The sequence below is a fragment of the Ammospiza caudacuta genome, chromosome 2, assembly GCF_027887145.1.
Source record: "Ammospiza caudacuta isolate bAmmCau1 chromosome 2, bAmmCau1.pri, whole genome shotgun sequence".
Classification (NCBI taxonomy): Eukaryota; Metazoa; Chordata; class Aves; order Passeriformes; family Passerellidae; genus Ammospiza; species Ammospiza caudacuta.
This window is the reverse complement of record NC_080594.1, coordinates 85,973,573-85,999,707: the sequence shown is the minus strand read 5'-3', so window position 1 is coordinate 85,999,707 and position 26,135 is coordinate 85,973,573. Positions and strand designations below refer to the sequence as shown.

The following is a 26,135-nucleotide window of genomic DNA, read 5'->3' as shown; positions in this document are numbered from 1 at the left end:
TCCAGTGAAATGCAGCTGCTCTGGTTTCAGTCCCTGTCAGCCACAGAGAAGTGTCAAAACTGACAAGTGTGTAGCAATGCTGGTGCAAATTTAAACACTGTCAGGAAGTGAGAACAAGCATTGTTTTGGATGCTTCTATTAAGTGTGACATTGAGGCATCCAATTAGTTCATTTTCATGCGTGCTCTATGATTTATGTGGAATGTTTTCCACATAACTTTCTTGTTGACCTTTTAGAGAAAAGGTGAAATGGCAAATAACCTGGAGAATTGCCTGGTCAGCTATTTAGAGACTTGCATTTGGTGTTGCATCATGGTCACAACCTATGCTGTTTAAACAGCAGTGACTCACCCCACCACAAACTAGCACACTAAGGTGTCAGTCAGGAGGTTCCCTGAAACACTGCACAGGGTGAATAATCCAGACATGCATCCTCTTTTGTCCCAAATCTGGTGAAAGGGATCTGCTGGGGCAGCTCAGGAGCTGAGAGAGAGACTTGTTATGGGCCTTCTTGTCTCTTCTGTTTCTAAAACAGAAAATTACACACAGGCAAGCTTGGTCCTTAATTGAGCTGCACAGGTGTGGTGCCTTGAGACAGCAAGCTTTAAGGAAACATGTCACCTGCAGTACCTGCTCTGCAGCTCTTACCATCCCTTGATACTATTTAAAGCCTGGGTGACCATTACCTGTATAGCAGGAGCTGAATATAGAGCGTTCAGGAAGACTTTGAAGTTTGAATCTGAGTCTCTTGCCCACAGTCTACTTTTTGGGGGGAGGAAAAAATACAGGAACCTTCATTTGAAAATCTCATTTGACACAAAATCCCTGCAAGAGCATGGTTAGGATTATATCTTGAGAGATGAATTTATTTAACCTAAGGGCAGCAAGAGAGGATTAGGTATTTTAATACCCTCCTTTCCCCTAATGACTGTACAGAGTGCTGACACTTCTTTGGCTTGGGGAAGATGACCTGTATACAGAAGTGATGAGACTGTGAGGTGAATTTTTTTTCAACACCTTCTACTGAAAACATAGTGCTATTTCACTAAACAAAGAATATTTTTCGGAGGTATTATGGCATTCCTATGAAATCAGGAATAAATTTCCTACTCAAGTAGGACATGGAGGCTTATGAAGTGGTCTCACAGATAAGTCTCAAATTTTGCAATCTTCTCAAGGCAGCGGGGTGATGATTTTCAATGCTCTCACAAGTGAGATGACCTAACTACATGGAAAACACATATCAGTAAGAATTGCTGTGGTTTAACATTTCAGAGTAGCTAGGTACTGTGAGGGGACAGTATGTAAGAAAATAAAGACAGTGCAGAAGGTAATCTCACCCCTGAGGAGTTGCAGCTGTACCAATCACCAAAGATTAGGAACAGGCCTGCCCTTAACAGGCCACAGCTGTGTCCAATAAGAAGACAAATGCTACAAAACAGTGGGTTCGGTGGTTGAGGAGAGTTGGAGTTTGTTGGTTTTGCTGTGAAGAAGAAGGAGTCGGTGCTGTGAGAAGCTGCACATGAGAAATCACTGAGAAGGTATGGGAGCTGTGCAATAAGATGACAACAAGGTATTTTGCTACTGCTCTTGAGAAGCTAACTTTAGCTATCTAATTTTTAAAACATCCTTGTCAGTTGAGTTTTCCCTGGGAAATCTTGCATGACAGACAAATAAATGCACAGATAATGAGGCAAAAAAAATGCTGTAATTTAATAGGTGCTTATTTCTGAGAGACCAATACATTTTGGTATATTTCCAAATTAAATGTGCAATTTTATTTTTATTATTTTTTTCATTGTCATAATCCTTTCATTTTTGTGCAAAAGGTTAATTTTCATTAAAAACATAAGGCCTGAACAGGGATACCCTCTTGGGCTCAGTTCTGTTCTCTCAACAAGAATATTTCCTATACAGACAATTGCTGTTGAAAATTTGCTTTTCTATCTGTCATCATTTGCTTAAGTTGTCAGTAAGAAAATAAATTTTGATTCATTTATTTGGTATTTAATCCTGAATTATTCACTTGACAGTTAGATTATACAGATGACCCCTAATTTTTTTAAACCACAGCCTTACTTAATTTCCATGGATAAGAGAAAAGGTTGAAAAAAACCATTAGTGATTACTAATGTCCCTTTTAGTTATCCCAGTATAATTTAATCTTTATTCTCTTTATGACTGTAGTCATGTGAATGTGAAAAATTACCAATTTCTTTAAAGCTAGCTGTACTTTGACTTTGGTATTAGACTATGTTTTGTTATTTTCATTACACCAACAGAACGGGAATGTGCCACAGCATGGCTGCAGCCACGGCTTCCATATATTATTGTAAGGAGAGAGCTGTTGTGGGACTGGAGTCAGAGTCTTGCAATGCTCTTCCACAGCTCTTCTCATTCTCCTCACCACAGTGTCAAACAAGGGCTCAGTGTCAGCTGAAAGAGGATTTGCCTCAGACGGATCTTGTGAGAGATTGAACAGTAGTGGAGGGTCATGATGGATTACCCCATCCCCGAAACATGGACAAATTCCTCTTCTGAAACAGGCCCCAGAGGCTTCTGGCTGAAATACTGGAGTGGCATAATGAGCTTTCCATACAGTGCCACCTGTCACAGGAGAAGCACATTTGAACAGCTTAATGTCATTAGAAGATGGGGGGTGGTCCCTGAAAGGCTGGTTCATGTTTAAGTGATCTGATTTGTTGTTCCAAGGAGAGTTTTATGTCATGGTTATTACATACAGGGAAAAGGTGTTGTGGAAGCTGGCAGGGATTCAAGTAGTTTTTGTGGTTCACAGGTACACCTTGACTCTGGGTACCATGTGCAGCATATGGGTGGTTAGCCCAACAGCTTCAGTACAGATGGAGTCTGCCACTTTCTTGTTCCCCTTTAAAACTTTTCATGCCTCTTAGAGGTGGGAAAATGGAGAATGTAGTCCCCAGTTTCTGGATGTATATATTGATAGATTGTTCTTCTTCTGGCTCTGTACATCTGAGTGAAGAAGTACATTTAGGCAGAAACTGAGCAGAGTTTATTTCTCTGCTCATGTTCCAGCACACTTCCAAAAAGCGTGGTAAGTGCAGGCCTCTAAAATCTGAAGTCTGGTTTTTAAGTTAACATGAAGAAGGCAAATAGCTCGCAGCTTTAGAGCTTGTACTTCATCAAGCTCTTCTACTGACCATGGGATAAGCACAGGTTTCTAACTTGTGGTGAAGAAGTGGTAAATTACTAGGACTACAACTGAATGTAGTCCTAGTACATTACTGGGACTTTACTTTACATCAGGATATTTTACTTCTCCTTCCCTTCTCCTTTTTCTCCTATTCCTTACCTCACATTTAGAAAGCACTACACTGAACTCAGAGGCAAGGATGTGCCCAGCAAGAAGACAGAAATTAGACACTATGTCTGAAAAAGGAGACAAGAAGAAAGAGGACATTCACCACTTGGAGTCACTTCTGTGCTCAAAGCATTAAAGACCTGACAACTGCATTGTCCCTACGTGGAATTTTCTTTTTGGTTCAATGGACTCAACTGAACTTTTCTTCCTTTCTTCTCTTGTGTCCAGAGCTGTTCTTTATATCTGGACCCTGCAGCTTTATTCTTCAGTCTCTCTCTTGTCACTGCCCTAGAACAATTATCTTGTGAATAAATAGAATTTTAAAACTTCTTAAAAAGTGAAAGAGAACAAATAAGACATATTAAGGTTTAGGTAGTATCTTAGATTAAAATATCCAGTTGCTGGCTAGCTGGCAGGTACTGTATTTCTTTATTTTCACCACACAGTTTCCACATCCTGCTTCTGCACTTTTATGGAGGGATGCTGTCTCAATGGTTCTGAAATGTTTACATGTAAGGAAATGAAAATAAATTTTAGATATCCCCATTTCTGAAATTGTGAAAGGAAAAAAAAATGTTTTCTGAAAGAAAAAGGGTTAGAATGTGGTGGTGATATTGCTAAGGTTGTGGGTTCAGTCCCCAGATGGGTCATTTCCTTAAGAGTTGGACTTGATGATTCTTATGGGCCCTTTCCAGCTCAGACTATCATAGATCTGGAAATAAGGATGAAGTCTTTCAACTTTCTGACAGCATATGAAGGCAGACAGATACCCCTTATGTCTGTTTGAGTATTTGCTTTGTTGCTGGCTGGATGTCCACTGCATCCTCAAGCGTATCCCTGTCTTGTTACCAAAATAATGTTTGTTTTGTGACAGAAGTGCAAGCATCCTCTGTGATATCAAGGTGCCCAGGGCATGGGATTTGCTTCTTCTGCCTGTTGGTCAGGCAGCATAGATATTTCTTACAAGGTGTTAAACAAGTACTCCCTGGGACATGCATTTTTTCTGATTATCTGGCTCTAGTTGGAGTGCTGTTATGATATTACTAAAATAACCCTTTATTACATGAGATGGACACATGGACTTCCCTAGATGTACATAGAATTAGTGATCAGTGCTCAGAAAAACTGAACTAAGTATTCATTCTTTTCCATAAATAATTAAGCTGAATTCTTTATAATCTATACACTATATGGCAATTTGGAGTAGTGAGTGTAGGGTATCTGGAGAGAACTGTTCTGATTTTGCTAAATTTTAACATTCAATTTTCACAGCTGCAAATTACTGGAGTTGCAGAGTGGGAGACAGACAAGTCCTTGTTAGTTCACTTAGAAGGACAGAGAGAGGCTGATTCTAATTAACCTGTTTTGGTGAGCTGAGTAGACAGCTGGATTACAGAAGGATAAAAGAAAAGAAAAAAGATAGTAGAAATCAGTGCTGATAAAAGCAGTGGGGGTTTCACACATCTCCAAGAGGCAAAGAGGAATATACAATTTTCCACTGACAGAATCTGAAGGGTGCATGTGCATGTTGGGGCAGTGTGTTGATTTAGTATATCCAAGGGAAAGGAAACCTGCTGCTTCAATCCAAACATGTCTCAAACCCGTCTCGTAACAATCAATCAGTTTAATGAGCAGAAAGAAATGGACTGTCACTAATAAGACTTATGGTGCAGAAGTAAAAGAAAGGACTCTTTTTAGCATAGACACAAAGGGTTCTTCTGGCTTCAGGGAAGGCCTTAAATGGTGGGTCCTGCCTGGGTGACATCAAGACACAATGGCTTGATATCTAGGTATCTAGGCTGCTCAAGAGACAGATGTTAATAAATAAGCGATGATAATAAAAGATGATAATAATAAGTAATGTGAGTATGACATACTTGTAAAATGAACTAAAACAGCCTGGTCTGTCAGCCCAATCAGAAGAAACTGCAGTTGCAGCAAAAAAATCAAAATTTTTGGCCTGGCTGAAAGCTGAGCTACATATTTGATTAGCTGGTGTTTTATATGCAGAACATGGTATTGTTTTTAGGCCCCTTAACATAAACTGCTCAATGAGAAAAAATGTAGAAAGGCATGCATAAGAAATCGAAATGTGCACATGGCTTCATTGGAACATGAAATGCCACAAAATTCACCTTGCATCTGCATGTTGTATGCATAGCTATTTAAGTAGAACTCATATAGTTTAGAAGAAGAAGCAATGTATTTTAGGCAAGGAAAACATCAGGAGAACCTGAAAAGCAATTCTTCAAACACCCCATCTGATTGGAGTATGAATTTGGTCTCTCACTAAGGAAGTGGGGCATGACTCTTCCAGCAGGAATATTATCCAGGAATTAGGGCAGTCAGACAGATTTCTCTGCCGAGAAACATTCTGTGTTCTCAAAAAATGGTGTGCAATACAGAGAAATAAAGAGAGATCTCTAAGAATAGTAAGAGATTCTTGAGGCTCTACTTAGGAAGCAAATCCCTTCATCTCAGGTGAGGCAAGACAACAATCAATGAGGCTTTGCAGAAGAACTGAGAGTTTGAGACAATGAATGAATTCCATACATATATATGTGTATATGTACATTTTAACATTATATTCCATTGGAAGCTAGAGGATGTTGCATCATTTCTGGCCTGCAGGAGGGGGATGTTGTCATGGACGTATTTTATGAAAAATCTTTTTGGTAGGATTTTTCTCCTGAGAGGCTGAGAGGCCTCAGAAATTAAATGTAAACAATAATTATCTGCTGCTGTGGAATGCAACAGGTGCATCTTTAATTGGTCCCATGTGGTTGTTTTTAATTAATGGCCAATCACAGTCCAGCTCTCTCGGACTCTCTGGTCAGTCTCAAGATTTTATTATTACTTTCCTTTCCTTGCTAGCCTTCTGAAATATTTTCTTCTATTCTTTAGTGTAGTTTTAGTATATAATTTTCTTTTAATATAATATAAATAATAAAATAATAAATGAGCCTTCTGAAACATGGAGTCAAAATTTTCATCTCTTCCCTGGTCCTGGGCCCCCTGTGAACCCCACCACGGGATGTTTGTACTCACTGTGCTTCTGGTGCCAGCGCACTGCATGCAGGAACAGCCCGCAGTAGTGGAACAGGAACTCGTGCCTGGAGTGCTGCTCTGTCCCCTGCAGCAGGGGCAGCAAGGTGTGCCCGTCCATGGCCCTGATGGAGAGCACCAGAGTCACCCAACAGCTTCCGAATTTTAACTCTGCAGCTGAAGCATGAGCTCTACTCCCTCTCTGTGTGCAGCATTAAGATTTCCAGGGTCATCACTAAACCAAGGTGCTGTTCAGCTAATGAGCCCTGAGATTTTTAATTGGATGAATGTGTGGAGCCCAGTAATTAGCAGCTACTAGAAGTTTTTGCATTTACAGCTGGTTCACATATCCTGCCTGGGGAGATCAGACACCATTACTGTAATTTTCCTGGAAGTGATAACAATAGTGAAGGCATGGTTCACAGGTTTTAATTTTGCCACCTGAAATAGAAAGCGCTGACAGCTTTGTGAGCTCCAGGCTTTGTAAAAATAATTTTAAAAAAAGGAGACACTTACTGAACTACCTAGCAATTCAATTGCAATCTGGGTTGTCACTGGGTTTAGTTGCAGTCTACTAGTACTTCTATGCTTTTTGCTGAAATGGCTTAGCCACCCATGTTTTCACGTGTCCTTTAGAGAAGCCTGGTTTTTTTAGTCATCCTCGTGTCCCAAACCAACCAAGTTGCTTTTCAGTGATAGGAGAACTGAGTTATCTAAATGGCCCTTGATAAAACACATGTGTTTTTTTTCTTTGCCTTTTTCACTTAAGCAGACAAAGCTGTGCAGAAGAAAAAAAAAAACTAGAGAATTGCCTGGTATAGGAACAAAGAAAATTTAAGGTGTGGCTGTTAGATACATGACACAGTCAGCTTCTGTCTAAATAAAGGAAGAGAAGCAATATGATTTATGAAGCCACCTCTGTACCTGTCCTGAGGCACTGTCCCTCCAGCCAGTTGAACTACTGTAGGATAAATGTCCATAAGGCTTGTGGGTTCATCGATGACTGTCCCCGCAGGCAACACTCCTGGCCACCTAACTATGCCTGGAACACGGATTCCTCCTTCCCAGCCTCCCATTCCTTTTCCACCTGTTACAGAAGGGGGAGAGGTATCAAAAAGATAAAAGAATAGAAGATAACAGATGTTTATTGTGCATGTATGGGAAAATGTTTTAAAAATTTTAGGGTATTTCATGCACCTTTAATGAAAACACACTAAATCCTGGAAAACAGTAGACTGTCATTCGGCAGTGGCTCTTCTCATTATTTGTATGTGTGTCTTATTTATCTGCTTGTTTTTAATATGCAGTTCCCAACAGCAAGAGTGAGTTTTAAAGACATTTATTAACTAAATTGTATTTTTAAATTTTGTCAGTTTGTCTCACTGGGATATCCCCTGTTCTGCTGTATGTGGACATAAATAGTAATGTCTTTCGATTTTTGATATCTAAATTGATATTGTATCCCCTCTCGCCTTCTCTCTAAGCAGGCATGATTTCAGCATTGTCCTCTCATCCTGAACTCCCCAGGCACATTTCTCTTTCCCTCTGGACTCTCTTGTTACTAATACACTTATGTTCAACTAGTGGAAGTGAATTCCTTAGATTAGTTTGTAAGCTATTCAAGTGAGCCTCTTTTGCATCTGTTACTGGCATGGAATCTTCAAATCAAGAACTGAAGGCTAATTTTACATTTAGGACTGTGTGTGGGAGGATCCCAGCTGTATCAAACATTGCTTGTGTGGCTCATCAAGTAACTTAGTACTAGACAATGTGCATTGTGATGCTGAGCAAGGTCGACATGCATATGACTCTTCTTCTGTAGGGGAACTTGTGATGGATGCAGCTTTCAGTCTTCATTATACAGTAAGTGCCAAGCTGCCCAAGATGTCACAGTGGCTTTTCAAGGTTTAGTAAATCTGGAGGAAGCACATACAAGAGATTCCAGAGAGCTTTTGTCACTGTGTTGCAAGCCAGTCATAGAGAGTCTAGAAGAAACTTATATAGGATGGGTGGGAAACTGGAGAACTACAGTAAGAAAAATAGGCATCATGATATCTGCCAGTGTTGACACAAATAATCAGTAGAGAGGAACCTTCTGAAATTCAACACAGGTAAATGCAGGAACCTGCATCTTGGGAAGAACAACTCCATGCCCCATTACAGGCTGGGGCTGACCTGCTGGAAAGCAGCTCTGCAGAGAAGGATCTGAGTGTCCTGGTGAAGAGCAAGTGCTCCCTGAGCCAGCAGTGTGCCCTTGGGGCCAAAAAGGGCAAAGGGTGTCCTGTTGTGCACTAGGAAAAGCATTGCCAGCAGATTGAGGGAGATCCTGCCCCTCTACTCAGCCCCAGCCCTATGAATAGCAGATGTTATTCTTTTTTTCAGCCCTACAATCCAAGATTGTAATCCCATCGTATAATTTATTAAATGTAGTATTTTTGAATATATTTTTCTACTACTCTTTTTTTAAGAGGAAGTCTTATGCATGTATAAACTACTAAAATTTACCTTTATATATCCCATTCCATCCACCCAACTGTGAATTTCCTCTGTGAGCCTCTAAGAATCCTCCATGATCAGATGCAAAATAAATGAAGGTGGTATTCTTCAAGTTTTCTTTGTCAATAATATCCAGAAGCCTGCCTATAAACAAAGCAAAACATCAGCAGATGCAGTCAGATTTTTTAGGTCTTGACTCTACATTCAGTGAAGACTGCATCTTTCCATTTGCCAAGACAAAGCTGATGAATGTTTATAACATTTATGTCTGGTGTCTATAAAAACAGGAAAATAAAAAAAAAATTGGAAAATAAATGAGTGATACTTTTATTCAAGCTACTCAAAATACTCTGTCAGCTTTGTTCTGTAGATTCTGCACCAAGAATTGTCTTCACTATGTAGCCTCAAACATCTTGAAAATCTTAAATAATAGTGCTGCTCTGATTACTAACCATAGAAAACTGCTGTGTCTCACCAGGAACTGAACAAGGACTCTGAGACCAGGCTGCATACTGTCAACCAAAATAATTTCCTGATGTCAACAATAAAAACTTCATGAACTGTAATTCAAACCTAACTTCATAAGGAATGTTTTCTGTACCGATCCCATCAAATGTTTATATAGAATGTGATTTATCTTCAATTAATTGTTTTCATCATCTTTTGCATCAAATATATTTGCCAAGGACAGCTTCCATACCTACAGGAGCAGCAGCAAAAGCTGAACTGCACAAGAAAAAAGCAAAGCCAGTGATCACCACTTTTGCTCAATCTCTTTTCCTTTCCTGTCTGTCCTTGGTGAAACTAGTTGTTGATCTTAACAAACACAAAAAAACGTTGCGATTGAGTCTAGGCATATTGGTTCTGAATTAGATCCCAAATCAAGAGCTATCCAACTCTGGAAAGTTTTGTCCTCATTAGCTGCTGTCATGTTTCAATTATATGTTATTTATATCTTGACTTCTGCTATCCATCTCTGCTTACAGAGCCTATGTTTGAAGGTGGCTGGTGCCAAAAGAGGAAAGAGAAGCATGGCTGAGTACTCTAGTTCAACTGGATCTTGCAGGAGTTTTCAGCCTGTCCATTGAAAGCAATCAGGTTCCTCTCAAATTACGATTTTGTAGACATGGTTTTGGGGGAAAAAAGGTTCAGGGATTGAATTGTGACCTTGACAGGAGGCAATTACTTTGCTAATAGAGCCTTCATTTTTGACAAAACAGAAATAGCGGCTATCTCTCTCTCTCTCTCTCTCTCTCATTGAAAAGAAAAAAAACTAAGTAAAGGTTAGGTTTTTAGACCAAATTACCCAAATAGAAATTTAACCTGCTTGGTACTCAAGAGGCCAGATTATTAGCTGAGTTAATACAATTTATTAAATGAAACTCCATATCTTCAAACTTTTGGCTAGGAGAGGGTTCATACATTTTGATTAACATCATGATCAGAGACACATTTGGTTATTTGACTGCATTTAATGCTTTAATGTAGAAGAATGTCATTAAAAAAAAAGATAATGAAGAAATCCTTACAAGAAAAGTTTAGGCTTTCATCTTAATAAAATAAGAAATATGTATTGTATGGTTGTGGTATGGCAGTCTCTGAAATCAACTAAGTAACCAAGGTGAGTTCACTGATTTTTACATATGCCAAAAGGGAGTTTGGTGATCACCCCTTTAATGCCTTTTCCACATCCAAATGAATAAAGAATTTTCTTCAAGACCAGCACTTACCCACCATCCAGTCCATCTCCTCTACATTATCTCCATACAGGCCATGCCTGCTTCTTCCCTGAAACTTCTCTGTGGTAATGAGAGGGGTGTGAACATGTAAAAGGGAAACAAAGAGAAGAAATGGTCTATGCTTGTTTCTGAAATAAAAGAAAACAACAGTCATTTCTCTTCAAACTGTCACTCAACCCAAAATATAACAGTGGTATTGCAGTTACTCTCTCAATTTATATTTATATTGTTGAAATTTAAACAATTTTTATTTTTACATCTTTTTCACTTTGAGGTTTTGAGAAGCAGAGGGGATTAAAATATACCCCTCATAGATGTTTTTTTTCTATGTTAAGACCAAAACAGTAATGGGTCATTTCTTTTTTCCAGTTCCAAATTAGACAGGCAAAACATTAAATAAAAAGCTAGAAGAGGTCATAGCCAAAAGACTGACACATTCCTAGAAGCAAGAACAGGACTCACTTGCCTAAACTTAAACATGGATGAGCATTGTGAGCGCCTGAGGTGCCCTCATGGAAGAGGTAGATATCACCCACAGTGAAACTGTATTGCTTCAACATCAAGCCAGGTAGGACATCCTAGGAACCTGAGATTACCTATGCTCAAAGTTTAAGAGAATGAATTTATATTACCTCACATTTCCTTTAAAAAACAAACACACAACCCCTAAATCCTGACAGAAATATGGATATGCTCAGATTTAACACACAAATACTTTTAAAGACTTAGCATTTTTTTTTTCAATTCCAGTTGAGGTTACTGATAATAAATGAAGGACACCTTTGGGGAAAAGAAAAACCCAACCGAAACCACAAAACTCACTATCACTCTCCTGTTTGTAAAACATTAACTTCATATGCCACTTTGTATGACAGTCTATTCATCACCCTAGGATAATTTTTCTGTTCCTCCTGGCAGAAGGAACAGTATTTGGCCAGGACCCCTTTGTATTGCTTGTTCCCCCCCAGCATGCTCCTCACCTCTGCTGATTACCTTTCAATGAATGTAATTGCCTCCTTCAGCATATTAGAAGTAGTTTTTTGTAGGTTCATTGGTTGTTCAGTGATATCATGGTTTCTCATCAGGATGCAGTTCCAGTGCTTGGTGAAACCATAGCTGGAGAACCAGGAGATGAAATGAAGGAGACCACAGAGGGCCAGACAGATGATTATTTTCCATTTTACTGGGAATAAATTGGCAAGTTTTCCAATCACAAGAGTAAATACTGCAAGGATGATCATCTGAGTGTAAAACCAATATGTATCTTGCAAAGACTTGGCCAATTCAGGGTCATCTGAGCCTTGACACTCATTGAGAAGGGTAAAAGGCATGCCATAAAAATAATCAAAACCATGATTTAAAGGATGGTGGCAGTGATCATGGCGAGTTTTGCAGTTCACACCCATATGCCACTTCCCTGTAAATAAAAAGCAAAGATCTTAAATCCTGTATTTCTCTGTTAAGGTGCAGCCAAAGGAGGAGCTGGTGTGGAATGGGGACAGACTGAGGGAGCAGTAGTGCAGTGACAGACATTGATGAGGTCCCCTCTCTTCTCAAGGCTGAGCAGCCCATCTCCCTCAGCCTTTCCTCATAAGAGATACTCCAGTCCCCTAATTATCTTCATTACTGATGAATAAGTTAAACAATACTGGGCTCAGTGCTTAGGGACACCACTGGTGACACCTTTTCCCTGTGCCACTGATTACAACACTCTGGGATCAGCTGTTCAGCCAGCTCTCAACCCACTTCCCTGTCCACTCATCCAGCCCACACTTCTAGAGTTTGCCCATGAGGATGTTGTGAGAGACAGTTTTAAAAACCTTGCTGAAGTCAGCCGTATCATTAAGACCACTGTGCTGAAATTGATAAAAATAAGATCACTGTGGTGTCTTGTTGCCAACTGGCAGATAACATTTTTCTGCTCTAATGCATCAGTAAATATCTCTGCTGGTTCATCCTAAAGCAATCTGTACTGGGCAAACAAGATTCTTTCCTTTGAATTTACTTCCCTTTGCAGTGTGTATTTATGTATTACATACACCTCATTTTGGATTTACCAGATATGCTGTACTCACATTGGACTTGTGGAAATGTTCTAAAAACCCTGCTGATGTTGAAAGTTATGCATACAAGAAAATCTAGTTTAACTGTTCCTGGCAATTTAACTGTTCCTGTCCAGTAGCAACCTAATTAGAATAACCAAATATGAAGAGGCAAAAACTTTGTTTCATACCTACAAGTGCTGTAGAATAACCTTGCTGGTGGAGTATTCTGGCAAAAGTGGTTTCATTTGGTGGGAGCCCCCCTGAACCACCGTTCCAGAAGAGAACCTGACGCTCAGTGCTGGATGCCATGCCTAGAGAGGAATCATAGTCTTAAGAATTAAATAAGACAGACTTCAGATCTCCAGTCTTCTGAGACTGTGCTTTCTAATGAATGGGACTCAGTTGCCTAAGCCCAGTGCCTTTTTATAAGCTATTTCCTCTGCCCCAGGATATCTTGCTTGACCTCCAAAATTATGTCTTTTCCAAGTTCCACATCATCACGTTAGTCCAATACAGATTCCTCAGCTATGCTGGAGTGTCTACAAATGACAGGAAGACACCTACATCTGGACATTATTTCTTACAATCAAAATTCTGTCAAAATATGATGTTAACAACAACAACAAAAAAAAAAAGCAGATGAGTTTTATCCAGAACAAAGGTTTACAGGGTTAGGGGAACACACTTCTGAAATGTACAGTTCATAATTAAATTTCTCTTTCAGCAAATCAGAGTCACATCAGAAATTCAGAAACTACCCTGATTATTACTGCCATATGCAGTGGCTGAAGTCTTCTGTCATAAATTAACATGGCTGAAGTAAATCTGTTTTAAGACAAAATTGCTGAGAACTATTCTACAGCCTGACACATTTCACTGGGTAAACGTTTGCCAGGATATTAAAAATACTACATTTAATATTATCCTAGCGCCACTGAACATAACATCACACAATTTTCTTCCTTCTTTTTCTGCCTCTGGGTGCTATACAGTGTTTGGATTTTTGCCTATTTCTGTGTTGTCATTTAGCCACACATAATGTGTTTTATATGGGGATTTTGCCATAGAAATCAATCATTAGTCATCTCTAACTTTTGCCCATTTTACTGAGACTCCAAATCCCAAGATTAATGGTTCTTTAACGGGGTTTATTTAAGGGGGATTTTTTATATCAACACTGACTAGACTAACTGCAGCAAACCATTGTAGAGAGGCCCAACCTGATCTGATGGGGTATCTGCCAGTCAGGAAAGCAGCTCTGCTTGGAGTACAGACAGCTGCTGCAGCAATGTGCTGAGTGAGTCTCACTCCATCCTTTGCCAGGCCATCAATGTTAGGGGTCCTAAAGAGAAAAGTCCCATCTTTTTATTACACAGAAATTCATGGCATGCTGCTCATCCTGATTTTGTTGAGCATATCATCATCAAATTTACAAAAATGTCAGCTAGAAAGGTTCTGTGTTTTATATATATTTTTGAGATGTCTTGACTCCTTAGAAATGAGACTTCCATGGGCATATGTGCTTTTATTAATAACAAAAAAAAAATATGTGTGGGGGGAGAAACAAGGTATCTCATGTATGTCCCACACCAAAATCCCATGCAGCAGAGGGAACAAGAGTCTGTTCACAACACAACATCCAAGAAAATAATAGGCTAGAACAAGGACACATCATTCTCTCAATAAATCTATATATAGGTTGAAAACTGCACTAGGGATAAATATATTGCATAGACTGACGTGTCATTTCATAATGAATCTACTGGAGTTATTAAATGATAATAAATTCTAATTTCATTCCTCCATATTTCAACCCTGGAATTAAGGGAATTTATATATTATACTCATGCCTGACAAGTACAGTGCACAGACAAATTTGGAAAGTTCTCAGTCCCAGAAAGTTTCTCAAGCATGCCTGGATAATTATGACTCCAGTAGGAATTACTGTAGAACATGCATTTTGAACATAGTTTGAAAAGAAGTGTATCTAGATAAATGAATAAATTAATAATTAATTTAAATGCTAAGTATCATCAGTAGGTTTTTTTCAATGAAGTTCACCAGGAAGGGAGAATTTATTTCATACCTTATTGTATCATTGCCATAGCAACCCACATCTCCAATACCAAGGTCATCAGCCAGTATCAGCAAAAAGTTAGGTTTGGAAGGATTTGATACACAAGTTCTTGGAAATAGGCACAAAATTAGCCAAATTTTTAAGCATCTCCTAAAAGCAAAAGTAAAGAGGTAACATTACAAAAAAGCAGTTGTAAGTTTTATAATGGACTTTAAACTATATTCTTAAAGTTTTATGGGGACTCAGTATAGGTGCAAACAGCAACCAAAGAATGCCAGCAGATGGAGCTCCTGAATATGCACAGAAGTCCTTGAGTTTTATAATATTAGTATAATTCTCTGGGGTTATTATTATTATTACTATTATTATTTCACACAAGAATTTTGTCTCTGACTTTTTTTTATTGACATTTGCACTGATCTCTGCAGATGTTCCCAGCAGAATGAGTGGTTGGTTAATTACAATTGTCCTGAGGCATCCCTGTATGGGGGTGTAGGATGCTCCTGTTAAGGCTCCTGGAATGAGTGGGACAGGAGCACAAAGGTGATTGGATTGCTCATTATGGCAATGGCTTGATTGTGGGATTTACTGCAACCCCTGCTACACACAGTGTCTGGAAAGTGCTCCTTAAGCCATGGGACCACCTGCAAAATCAAGGTGCAGCAACAGGCTTTAACTGGATTGTCTTCCTAAAAACATCTCTGCACATTTTAGTTTCTCAAAGTGTTTGCCATTGGAAGCTTACAGATCCTCACCTGAGGTAAAATAAATGTGCCAGAACACATCTTCTGACTGCTAGTTCATCAGCAGATACTACATTAGTTCATTAGCAGATATTACAATATGATCAATTATAGTGAGTGTACTGTACCACACACTATATACTCCTAAACCTCCATGTCTTGTAAAAAGTAGGCAAATGGGTTTTGGAATACCAATAGAGCCAAACCTGTATTAGCTGCTATTGGAGTGGTGGTAGCAGGGGAAATGTAAGATTATCTGCTTATATTTTCTTGAGCAAAACACCTAAAAATCCAAGGAAGGTCCTCAGTAAATTTCTTTCTTACCATTGTTTTTCTCGGTAAGCTTCATTGTTTTCCATTTTATGAAACAGGTACATAGTCAGTCATATAAATTCTGATGGAAAAGGAAAAGAAAGAAATCCAAACTCAGAAGTTCTGTTGATTTTGCATGCAAAGTCTGGTCTGTTTACAGACCTGCTGCTGCTAACTCCAGGGGGACTTGTGAGAATTTGGAAAGAAGGCAAAATGTTAATGGCTTTTAAAAAGTGCTAGAGGTGCCTATTACTCAATACGTGCACAGAACTGTTGGCGTTCACTGAAAGGAATGTTTTCATCATTTTACAAATGAGGCAAAACTATTATCTTACTTTTTATTTAACCTCAGATCAACTTTAAGAAAAAGAATCTAACTTTTACTGTGAGCTTATGAACTTCAAAAAATATATCAAATTAAAGTAATCCTGGAAACTAATGTTGTCACTGTCATTCTTAGGAGAGGGGCTGTATTGGTCTTTGGTTTAGATGCCATCTAGTACATTCAATAAGGGGTTTATATCTGAATTGTTACTAAAAACTTCTAGAAACTAGAAGTTACTAGAAACATAAATACCTTTACGATTATTTCCTTAAAGGACTCCAAACCTTAATGTAAATTTAACAGGCCAGTTTTTCTACCTGCCGACTCTATGAAGTCAACCTGGACTTTAAAAATCTGGAAATTATCTTTTTATTTGTTAAATATTTATTTTTGTCAGGCAAAGCAAATTTTATGAGTGGAAGTGATTTCCTCTGCTTGCTGAAATAGAGTCACTTTGGAAAAAAAATGGCTTGGGAAAATACTTCTTTTCCTTGTGAATGACCTAAGTGATCTACAGATAATGTAGAATTGCACACTGGAATTGTGCAAATAGTCCTGCAGAAGTACATGGTAAACTGGCTCCAATGGGGACTGGCACATGCTCAGCTTTGGGGAGCACACTGAGCTAAATTAGAGATGCCATTCATTCCATCACTGAGAAGAGAGAAAAGAATTGGAGCTATCCCACCCATGCAATATCCCTACTTTTCTTGCTATTTCAAAAGAGCACAAGAACAAAGATGTTGGCTGTACCAAAGAACAGATTGAAAGTAATAGGAACATTTCCTTTCTATAACAACTCAAGACATATTTGTAAATACAGAGTGAATTCTAAACACAGAGAACTGAAAAGTTCTGTCTTGCCTAATGAAAGACTTGGGTTATTTCCTCCAAAAATAAAATGCAGCATTTTCTGAGAGCTTTTTTCTGCTTTTTAGTACAAAAGAGTTTGCCTGGAATGTCTGAGGAATACTAAGCTGCTCAGAGCAGAGTAAATCCTGCCTTATGCATTTCAGAGGATGAGCCAGATAACAAAAAAAAATTGCAGATATTGTTATTCTGATCAGGAAAACAGTATTTAAAGAGTCAGAACTTGGGGTGCCTTGATGATTTTTCAAAGCAACATCTAGAATCTTGTTTGGCTCTGGCTGAGACAATAAGGGAAATAACAAACCTGAAAAGGCCCCAAGACCCACCACCACCAAAAGAAACAAACAAATCCTCCAGCAAAACAAAAATAAGCCCCTCAATCAAACAACAAAACCCCCAAGAACAACAACAAAGCAACAACAAACCCAACAAACTTGATCATTGTTAGTTATGGCATTTTCTACAGTGTTGATGTTTCCCTTTGCTGTTGGAAAGATCCCACAAGGCAGGACTGGAAGCTCATCCTCCCTGCCCAGTGCATGGGTCAGAGATTAATGGGAAGGCAGCAAAGCCTCTGCGACTCAGTGCAGTGGCTGTTGGAAGAAAGACCTTACTGTGAATGCAGATTCCAGGACCCCACTATCCAAAAAGGCAGGCTGTACTAATATGAAGCAAAGGACTTGCTGCTGGGATCTCAAATCTTTTTGAGGTGGCAGTGTAGTGGTGCTTCACTGCCACAGCCTGGATGCAGCTCCCCTGGGGCCCCAGTGGGCTGGGGCAAGGATGAGGCAAGTGCTGAAGCCACTAATCTGTGACAGCAAAGGATGACTGATGGCTCTGGTCATCCCCTGTAATGGCAATATCTTCATGGTGCACCAACAACAGGCACAGCTCTGCCCTCCCAGACACTGTTAGGCAACATTACATTTAAGGAGCTTGTGGTTCAGGATTAAGCCAAAATTATTAAAGTGAAAATCTTCAGTCTACACCAAGTAGCTGAGGATCAGCCCCTGTGAGCTCCTTTTAGTGGAGAAAAAGAACCAGACAGATCTGAACATCTAAGAAACCCCTTGACTTCACTAAGGGTGTTGTTCAGCTTTCCCTTACAACAAGCTCTTACAACAGCTCTGCTATCTTCCAATTTCTCCCCAGAGGTTGTTGCATCACAGCCAGCTGGTCACAGCAGGCACATCAGTGTTTGGACAGAAACTTATGAAGAGTCCCTCAGAAAAACCATAAACTTGAACTGAGTACTGCTGGTATTCTAAAGATCTAAGTACCATTGGATGTGGCACCATCTGATTTACTGCAAAGCCATTTTAGGAGCACTTCTCTTACTGAAGGACTACAAGAATGACCACACTTACTAAAAAAACACCACAATTTAAATATTCATATTCACATTTCTTTTAGGGTTTGATTTCTTCTGAAAGCAGAGCTCTCTCTGATTCTGTCTGTGATGAACCCACTGCTGGACCCTAGGGCTTGTCCAGTTTCCTTAGCTATTAAATGAGAAAACCCAACCTAACAGCAGCCTATAAAAATCAGCAATCTCTTACAGAAATCCAATCATTCATCAGACAGCAATCCCCTCTGTAAGCCAGTAAGCCACAATAAAATGATCATCAGGACTAATAAAAAAGGCCAGCCCCTTTTAACAACGTGGAAAACAAACCCTCTTCTGAGTTATTCTTGCTCTGAAATCCCTCTTGCTCCTGGATGTGCTGAGCAGTCCTGATTCTCTAAAAGGTGTGGGGGGGGGAAAGTGGGCAGGAATTGGCTCCTGATCTTCCTGCTCTCCCTTCCCCTCCTCCAGCGTGGACACACTGGGATCCCTGTCAGCAACAGCCAGTAAACTGAAACAGCCGTCAGATGGGAACAGCTATGCAGGTTTTCATGAATTCCAGGCAAAGTACAAAGTCCTTACTGTTCAAATATTAGCACAGCATGGCTACTGCCTCTTCTCCATTTCCTATCTGGTTAACTCTGAGAAATTCTATATAAAGTCTGTCGCTGCTCTATTTCAGTGCTTCAGAAGAGATGATATAGTAACAAAATACACTACAAATGGCTTTGTTTCTCCCACACAGCTTTTCCAGCCTTCCAAATGAGATAAAAGGACTAGCTTGTCTTCCTTTTCTTCTGGGATGTTGTTTTTTTCTGTTTTCATCGCATTTTCTAGAAAGGTAGACATACCCGTGCTGAAGATGTGTTAATTTCTAGTGTTTACTATCCATCCCCTTCTTTCAGATCTTAGCTCTGCTGTAATACATTTTACAATTCAGAAGGTCTTGAGCAATTACTTGGACTAGCCTTATTTATTTGCTGACATTTTGGTTCTCTGTGCTACTTGAATACAGCAATTGCTGAATTTAAGACTGTGTTCTAGAGAAATCAGTAGGAATTGGTGAGATGGAAAGATGAAGCAGTTAAAACTATCAGATTCATATAATCTACTGGCAGGGATAACCAGGGATGGAGACAGTTTTTTATTTTTTTACCTACTTGCACTTATGACTATGCACAGTTTTTTTTATGTTGTGACATTGGGCTACTGTTATTCACATCTATTTGACTGTAATACTTATTTTGTATGACTGCTTAACAGCTTGTGATGCTTCTGGTGCAGACTTGAAAAAGTAGTATTTCTCAAAAATTACATCATGCTTTGGGAATGGCAGATCTTTAAAAACTGCCAATAGTACAAGTATTAACTTTCACTGGCTTTAATCCAAATTATGACTTAACTTTTCTTTGACTATTTACATCTTTCACACCATGTGTTCACTACTGAAGATGGGCCTATACTGCTGCTGACATGACTTAAAAATGCAAAGTAAAACAAACTGCACTGCCCCTGTCACCTCCACCCCCCCCCCCAAAAAAAAAATATAAATATATATATCCCACACCTTCACATTTTTTCCTGCTAGCAAAACTCTATCGGGAAGCAAAGACCTCACTTTCTGTTTCTTACCACTAGGTTACTGACCTAACACAGAGTTACCAGCCCTGATTACTTATTGTATTCCACAGAATTAAATGTTAAACAAACACTTTTTCTAACAAAAAAAAGTAAAGTAAATAAGTAACACCAAAGGAGAAAGGGGGATGATTTTTATCTCTGCAGCTTGAGCCAAGCAGTATTTCCTTCCCTTCAGCTAACCAATTTTTCACTGCACCTGAGCACAGAATGCTGCTGTTTACTCCCTGCTGTAAACAGGCAACAAATTCTCTGGCAGGAAAAACTTTTTTTTTTGAGTCACTGTGTATTTTACATTGTTGTTTCTTTTCTGGCTTTTTACACATGTCTGAGCACTAAAATCAAACACTAACATTCATTCAGCTCCTTCTCCCTTTGACAAGCTTTCTGAGTGAATGTAGAGTGGTGAACATAAATACTGATATGACACACACAAAATTTCATAAGATCACTTCTATCTCAGTTGTTGGGAAAAAAAAATCTGTTTGCCAGTCTTGTATCTCTTAAGAGTAGCAGGGAATTACAGTGGCACAATGAATCCTTTCAGAGTACTAATACATTTAGGTAGAGTGGCAGGAGGAAGGTCTCTAAAAGGACCTTGGAAATAAGCAGTCCCTGAAAGCCCCTTTGAGTCACTCAGGCATTCTTCCCTCCAAGATGGGGACAAGAGGAATGCTCTCCATCCCTGCCTGTCTCATATTTAAAAGAAAAAAAGATGCAAACTATGAAATCTGCTTTTACCTATGTCTTCAGCCTCATCCCAGCACTTTATTTTCTCATGGTATTAAATGCTGTGTATCCTGTGGTGATCCTGCTTGTGGATTAAGATAGGGTCAAGGACAAATTTCACCTGAGGTAACATACTGCTTACTGTTCCAAGTCCATATTCTAAGCTGTAAAGTAGCACTATTGTGCACTATAAAATAACCATGCTTAGAGCTCCAACTGATTATTTTTCAGCAATCCCAATAAACTTTGAAAGCAACAAGGAATGAAAGAGTATAAAACATACATATGATACATACACGTGTAAAGCTTTTCAAAATTCCCTAGAATGCTATTTCCAGAAATTATGATAGAGGCACAGCCAGAGACTTCCACTGAAGAAACAGATCTCACTGCTTAAAAACATGAAAACACTCAAAGAAAAAAAATCTTGGCAGCTAGTATTACTGAGGGATTGTACAACATCTGCTTAATGAATCAGATAAGTGCAAAACATCAGAAAAATACAGGCAACTATTATGTAACTTCTGTTTACAAGACTCAATATGGACTTGCACAGTAACGGAGCTCACAGAGCCTTATTAACAATGATCTGGAGCTCACATCAGAAGCCATTGGCACAGGCAATCAGACATTGAAGAAACCCTACTAAACTATAAAAATTGATGCTTATGCTTTCCTTACAACAACATTCTAAGTTGACACTGCTGTATTCAGTGTGCATCTAGAGAGTGACAGCATTATACATTATAGCATTCTTCTATTCAAGAAATCTGCTCCTTCAAGATTTCACAGGGAAGCTGTACCTGTGCAAGAGCCTTACACCTCAAACTATCTCTGTGAGCGCTTGTACAAAGGAAAAGACAATTTTAGTTCTCTGGCGCTCACAGCCAGGGTATGATCAAAAAAAAAGGTGGGGGGAAATAATGACACAATTTTTAATACGGTTTCATTTCCTAAATGGTGATAAATAAAGGAACCACAAAAACTTAAAGCAAATGAAGCATCAGGAAAACTGATTCATTTGAATCCAGGGTTCTTAGGAAAAAAACCCCAGGTGGGCCAATTCAAACAACACAATTTTAATTTGTCTAAGTACAAACAAATGCATTCAGGAAGGAGCCAGAAACTTGCCAACGTGAAGAGAATGGCAGCAATGGCTTTGCAATGTAGCAATGCAATCCTGAAAATAATTAAACTTATAGAAAGCGACAGATTGGGCACAGTCACCATCATGATGTCAGAGGTAAAAACGAAATTCAATCAATCCTTCTAACTTTTTACAAAGGAGATCTTATTGCTTTCTACAGCTAACTGAAAGGAGGTTGGAGTGAAGGAGTAGTCAGTCTCATTTCCCAAATAATAAGTGACAGAACAAGGGGAAATGACTTCAAGTTGCGCCAGTGGAGGTTTAAACAGGATATTAGGAAAAATTTCTTCAGAGAAAGGGTTCTACAGCATTGAAACAGGCTGTCCAGGAAAGTATTTTAAAGGTACAGCCAGAAGTGCAGAGCATCAGTTATTAAATCTGGCACCCCCACATAAGAGATCAGAGGACTCCAACAATCCAGCCTAAACAGTTCTGCAAAATGAGACCAAATCCCAGAGAGGCCCAAACAGCAAAAATTGGCCAGCAAATTTTGTGTGGACACACTGGCTTTAAATAATTCTTATTATCTGCAAACCTTATCCAAAACTTATCCTTTTTAGCAGCTGTTACTACTCATGACTGCTCTACCATTTCTTTCTCCAAACTTTTCAACCATAAATGAATCAACTTCCAATAACGTTCATTCTACTTGCCAGTAATGCCACAAAGCCTGCAGCTGCCTCAACAGTCACTTGAAGAGATTTAGCCAAAAAAAGTTTTGCTTAGTTTATTAGGGGGCCGAAGCAAGGGGACCTAACTCAACATGGATTGATGACAACTTTCTCCAGCCAGCAGCCTCATCTAGGCTCTGGTTTGGGCTTCTTTTCTCAGCTTTGCTTTACAGAAAGCAAGCTTCAAGCCTGAAACTGCTAGAAAAATAGTCCCTTCTTCTCCAAAATTAGCTTAGTAATTCTCCCATCCTCTATTTCACTTCTTGAATGCATTCCTTGATTAGAATTAATCATTCTTGATGTGTTGAAGTGAAGAAAAAAATAGAGATAAACTTACAGAGAATAAAAAAACCCAAACCTCTACTTTAAAAATATCTCCTTGTTAGCAAAATATTTATTGAAGCCAGGCATGTCCCATGTTTCACCATCATCCCCAAAAGCCTGGCACTGCCACCGCTCACTGAGAATCCACCAGAGTGAAAGGAACTTCTCATTCTTAAAATAGCTGAGAGAGCTCCAACTCCAGCAGAAAAATTAGAAATTAATCCTTGTTAGTTAAGCTAAATGACTGTATTTACACACAGCAAAAGAATTTGCCTTCTAGTTTTCTTTGTCTAACTTCAGATAACAAAAGAAATAATTAGCACACTGCTGCAAAACTCAAGAGTAAAACTCCAAATTGTTTAACACTTATTTAAATATTAAAAAAGTGAATTGCAATTATTACATATATAGAAATAATTACTGGTGATGTACAAAAGTCTCTCTCTGCTTAGCTGTTGGCTGAAAATAAATGTTTGCTTTGCACCTTGTACAAAAGCATGCTACAGAACAGCTTCAGCTCAGTAAATAGTATATTAAAATGTAACTACAAATGTTAATTTCATATTACATTATGGCTCTGTAGGAAGCACATTCAGCATACCATATGCCACATACTGTTCCACCCAGTTGACCCCTTTTCTTCCATAGCTTTAAGGTATACAGATGCTCAGAAGAGAAGAGGCAACAAGTGGGGAAATACAGAGAGAAGAAATGAAAAGCTCCCAGCTGGTGTGAGCACAGCCAGTTTCTCAGTGCTTGCAGCTGGTGAGCCAGAAACAGGTGCTGCTCATCAACCAAAATACAAGGGATGCCCTTGCAAGGATACCAAAAGCAGGAGATCATCAGTAGCTTCTGTTTTTTTCCCCTTTCTATTCTGCCCTCTCAGGGAACCTGCTTCAATAGTGCTGACTAGGGGGATACAGTTTTTAGTGGCCTGGAAAATACCAATCCTTGCTCTCTTGTATTGATTTTATTACCACTTAGCTTTGTGCATTTTCAGTTAGTAACACTCTCATGGCAAGTTACCCAAATTTTTAAATTTATTATGGCAGCACCCTGCCTTCAGAGCAACAGCAGTAAGGGATGGTCTGGCCTTAGGCTGCAAATTACCTCGAGCTTTTTTACATTATGATTAGCAGTCCCTGGTTCTAAATTACCTAATTGGGCCTTTTGGCTTCAAGCTACTCACCTAGGAACACAGAACATTCCTTCCATCCAGGACAAGAGCAGGGCACAGCTGGAAAATCAGAGAAGGAAAGAGGGCAGAGGAATGAGATTAAAAGAGCAGCAACTAGGGGCAGGGCTGCTAGAGGAAGAGTGAAGAACACAGGGAAGCAAACCAGAGGTAAATCATGCTTTGTGTTTGTCCCTATGAAATGATGATGATAATAATAATAACCTCCAAAAACTGGAGTTTGGTTTGAAACACTTAGAAGGGGAAAAAAGCGCAGCTTGTTAATTATTATACTAGGCTGATTCTCCCTATCACTCACTGCTGCAACCCTGATCACACATTTTTTTCACTTTTTTCGACCTTCTGGACCAGCTCCACCGGCAGGTGGAGGCTGAGAGCTTGGCAGAGGAGGATGGCATTAAGAGGCTGAGGCCATCCCCCAAAAAGAGCACAGCTCTGCTGGCAGAGCTCGCTGTTCCAGCTCAACTTCCCAGCACTGTCCCATGGGAAGTGCAATGGAATTTGCCTTGGGAAGCTTTGGTCCACTCCCACCCCAAGCCCCAGGGGCCCAGGGCTCGGCAGCAATTGATGGCAAATTCCCCTTTTGCCAAAGATGGCTCAGCTCTGTTGAAAGAAGGAAAAAAAGAAGTTGTCTCCAAAAACATAGGCGAGGGTGGGGTTTTTGGGGGACGGGGTATTTTTTTGGGTTTGGTTTGGGTTTTTTTTTTTTTAACAGAATAAAACCATCCAACCAAAAAGAGGAGGGGGAAAACAAAAAGAAACCCAAACAACCCCCCAGTCTTTTACTTACTCTGTGCTCACTCACTGCAGGAGCTTTGTTCTCACTTCTCTCCTCACCTCAGACTTTCTGATCTTTGCTTCCAAGGAAGGGTTATCAAAATCACGCTTCATTTCATCAGAGTAATTGGCAGGTGTCAGTCTTGTTTAAAAAAGTGGGCAAAGGCATTTACTTCATCCTGCCTGCTGCTGGGAGGGCTTCCCTGCCTTCCCCTGGAACGTGTTGAGTAGGGAAGAATTGTTCTGAAGCAGATGCTGGACATCCAGCTGCTGTTACTGCCAAGGCAAACAAGACCTTGAGCAGCAGCTGAGGGAATGCTCTTGTATCTCAGGCAGGGAGACTGTCAGCCACAGCACACCGTGGGGAGAACCACCCTGTGGATGGAAATGGGAGAGCCCAGCCCGATGCAGAATGAGCCAACCAGCTCCCTTGGGATCAAAGGAAATCCATCACTGCATTGTCACGTTGGTGCGCGCACACGAGTCCTGGCAGCCGGGCTAATTCCCTCTGATGTTATTACAGCTCCTCTCTCTGTGAGCTCTCTCCTGTGCCAGCACTAACACACATGTGGCTGCACAGGCTGCCTTACCGTGCATCTTCTCAGTCCCATGGGGGTGCTGGACCCCTCTTTTTCCTGGCTGTGTGTGCTTATACTGGTTTAAGAAGAGAATATAAAGGTGTTATGCTGTAATACACTGAATAAGGGCTTTTTCAAAGAAAGGCAGAAAACAGGACAGAGATTCTTGTTGCAGACATATTCTTGCTCAAAGGCCAAAATTACTATTAATAAAAACCACTATGACAAGAAGGCGAAAACAGACTTTACTAACTAGCCCTTGATATTTACAATGATGTTCACAGCATCATTGGTGGGTGTGGTGTACAGAAATCAAGGGGAGCATTAGGGTCCTAAATAGTATCAGGATATAGCAGTAGTTACTGCAATATTTTCACTAAAAACTTCTGCCCAAAAACGTAATTGTTAGCTAGGAAAAGGGGCAAAAAAATGAGAATGCAAGGAATGAGGTTCAAGCTCTGCTGTTGAGAGTAGGATGCTTGCATGCATTAAGGAGAAGATATTAAAGGAAAGCCTCAGATATATGAAGACAATTTTTGTTTTTTTTGAGGGACTTGGAAAAACTAGGGAGAAATTGTACAATTCAGGAGGCAGCAGAAAATTCCTGGATTACAAACCACGACTCAAGGGAAGGATCCACTGTGCAAAGACCTGGTGAAGAAAGTAGGGGTTTGGGTTTGGCCCTTTTACTCCAGGGCAGATCTGATCACACCATTTCCAACTCTCACATCTGTGGAAAT

The 26,135-nt window shown here is 39.7% G+C and overlaps 1 protein-coding gene across 1 annotated transcript; it reads right to left on the bottom strand.

Annotated features, from left to right (window-relative positions):
• Positions 1 to 1,849: 1,849 nt before the first annotated feature.
• Positions 1,850 to 25,195, bottom strand: LOC131572316 (arylsulfatase D-like). The gene is made up of 11 exons (XM_058825447.1): positions 24,831 to 25,195; positions 15,809 to 15,878; positions 14,751 to 14,891; positions 13,885 to 14,006; positions 12,853 to 12,975; positions 11,613 to 12,036; positions 10,611 to 10,747; positions 8,890 to 9,024; positions 7,309 to 7,471; positions 6,388 to 6,509; positions 1,850 to 2,606 (listed from the first exon to the last, which is right to left on the bottom strand). Exons 2-11 carry the CDS (start codon positions 15,859 to 15,861, stop codon positions 2,251 to 2,253), a joined length of 1,776 nt encoding a protein of 591 aa, XP_058681430.1. The 5' UTR covers positions 15,862 to 15,878; positions 24,831 to 25,195; the 3' UTR covers positions 1,850 to 2,250.
• Positions 25,196 to 26,135: the final 940 nt, after the last annotated feature.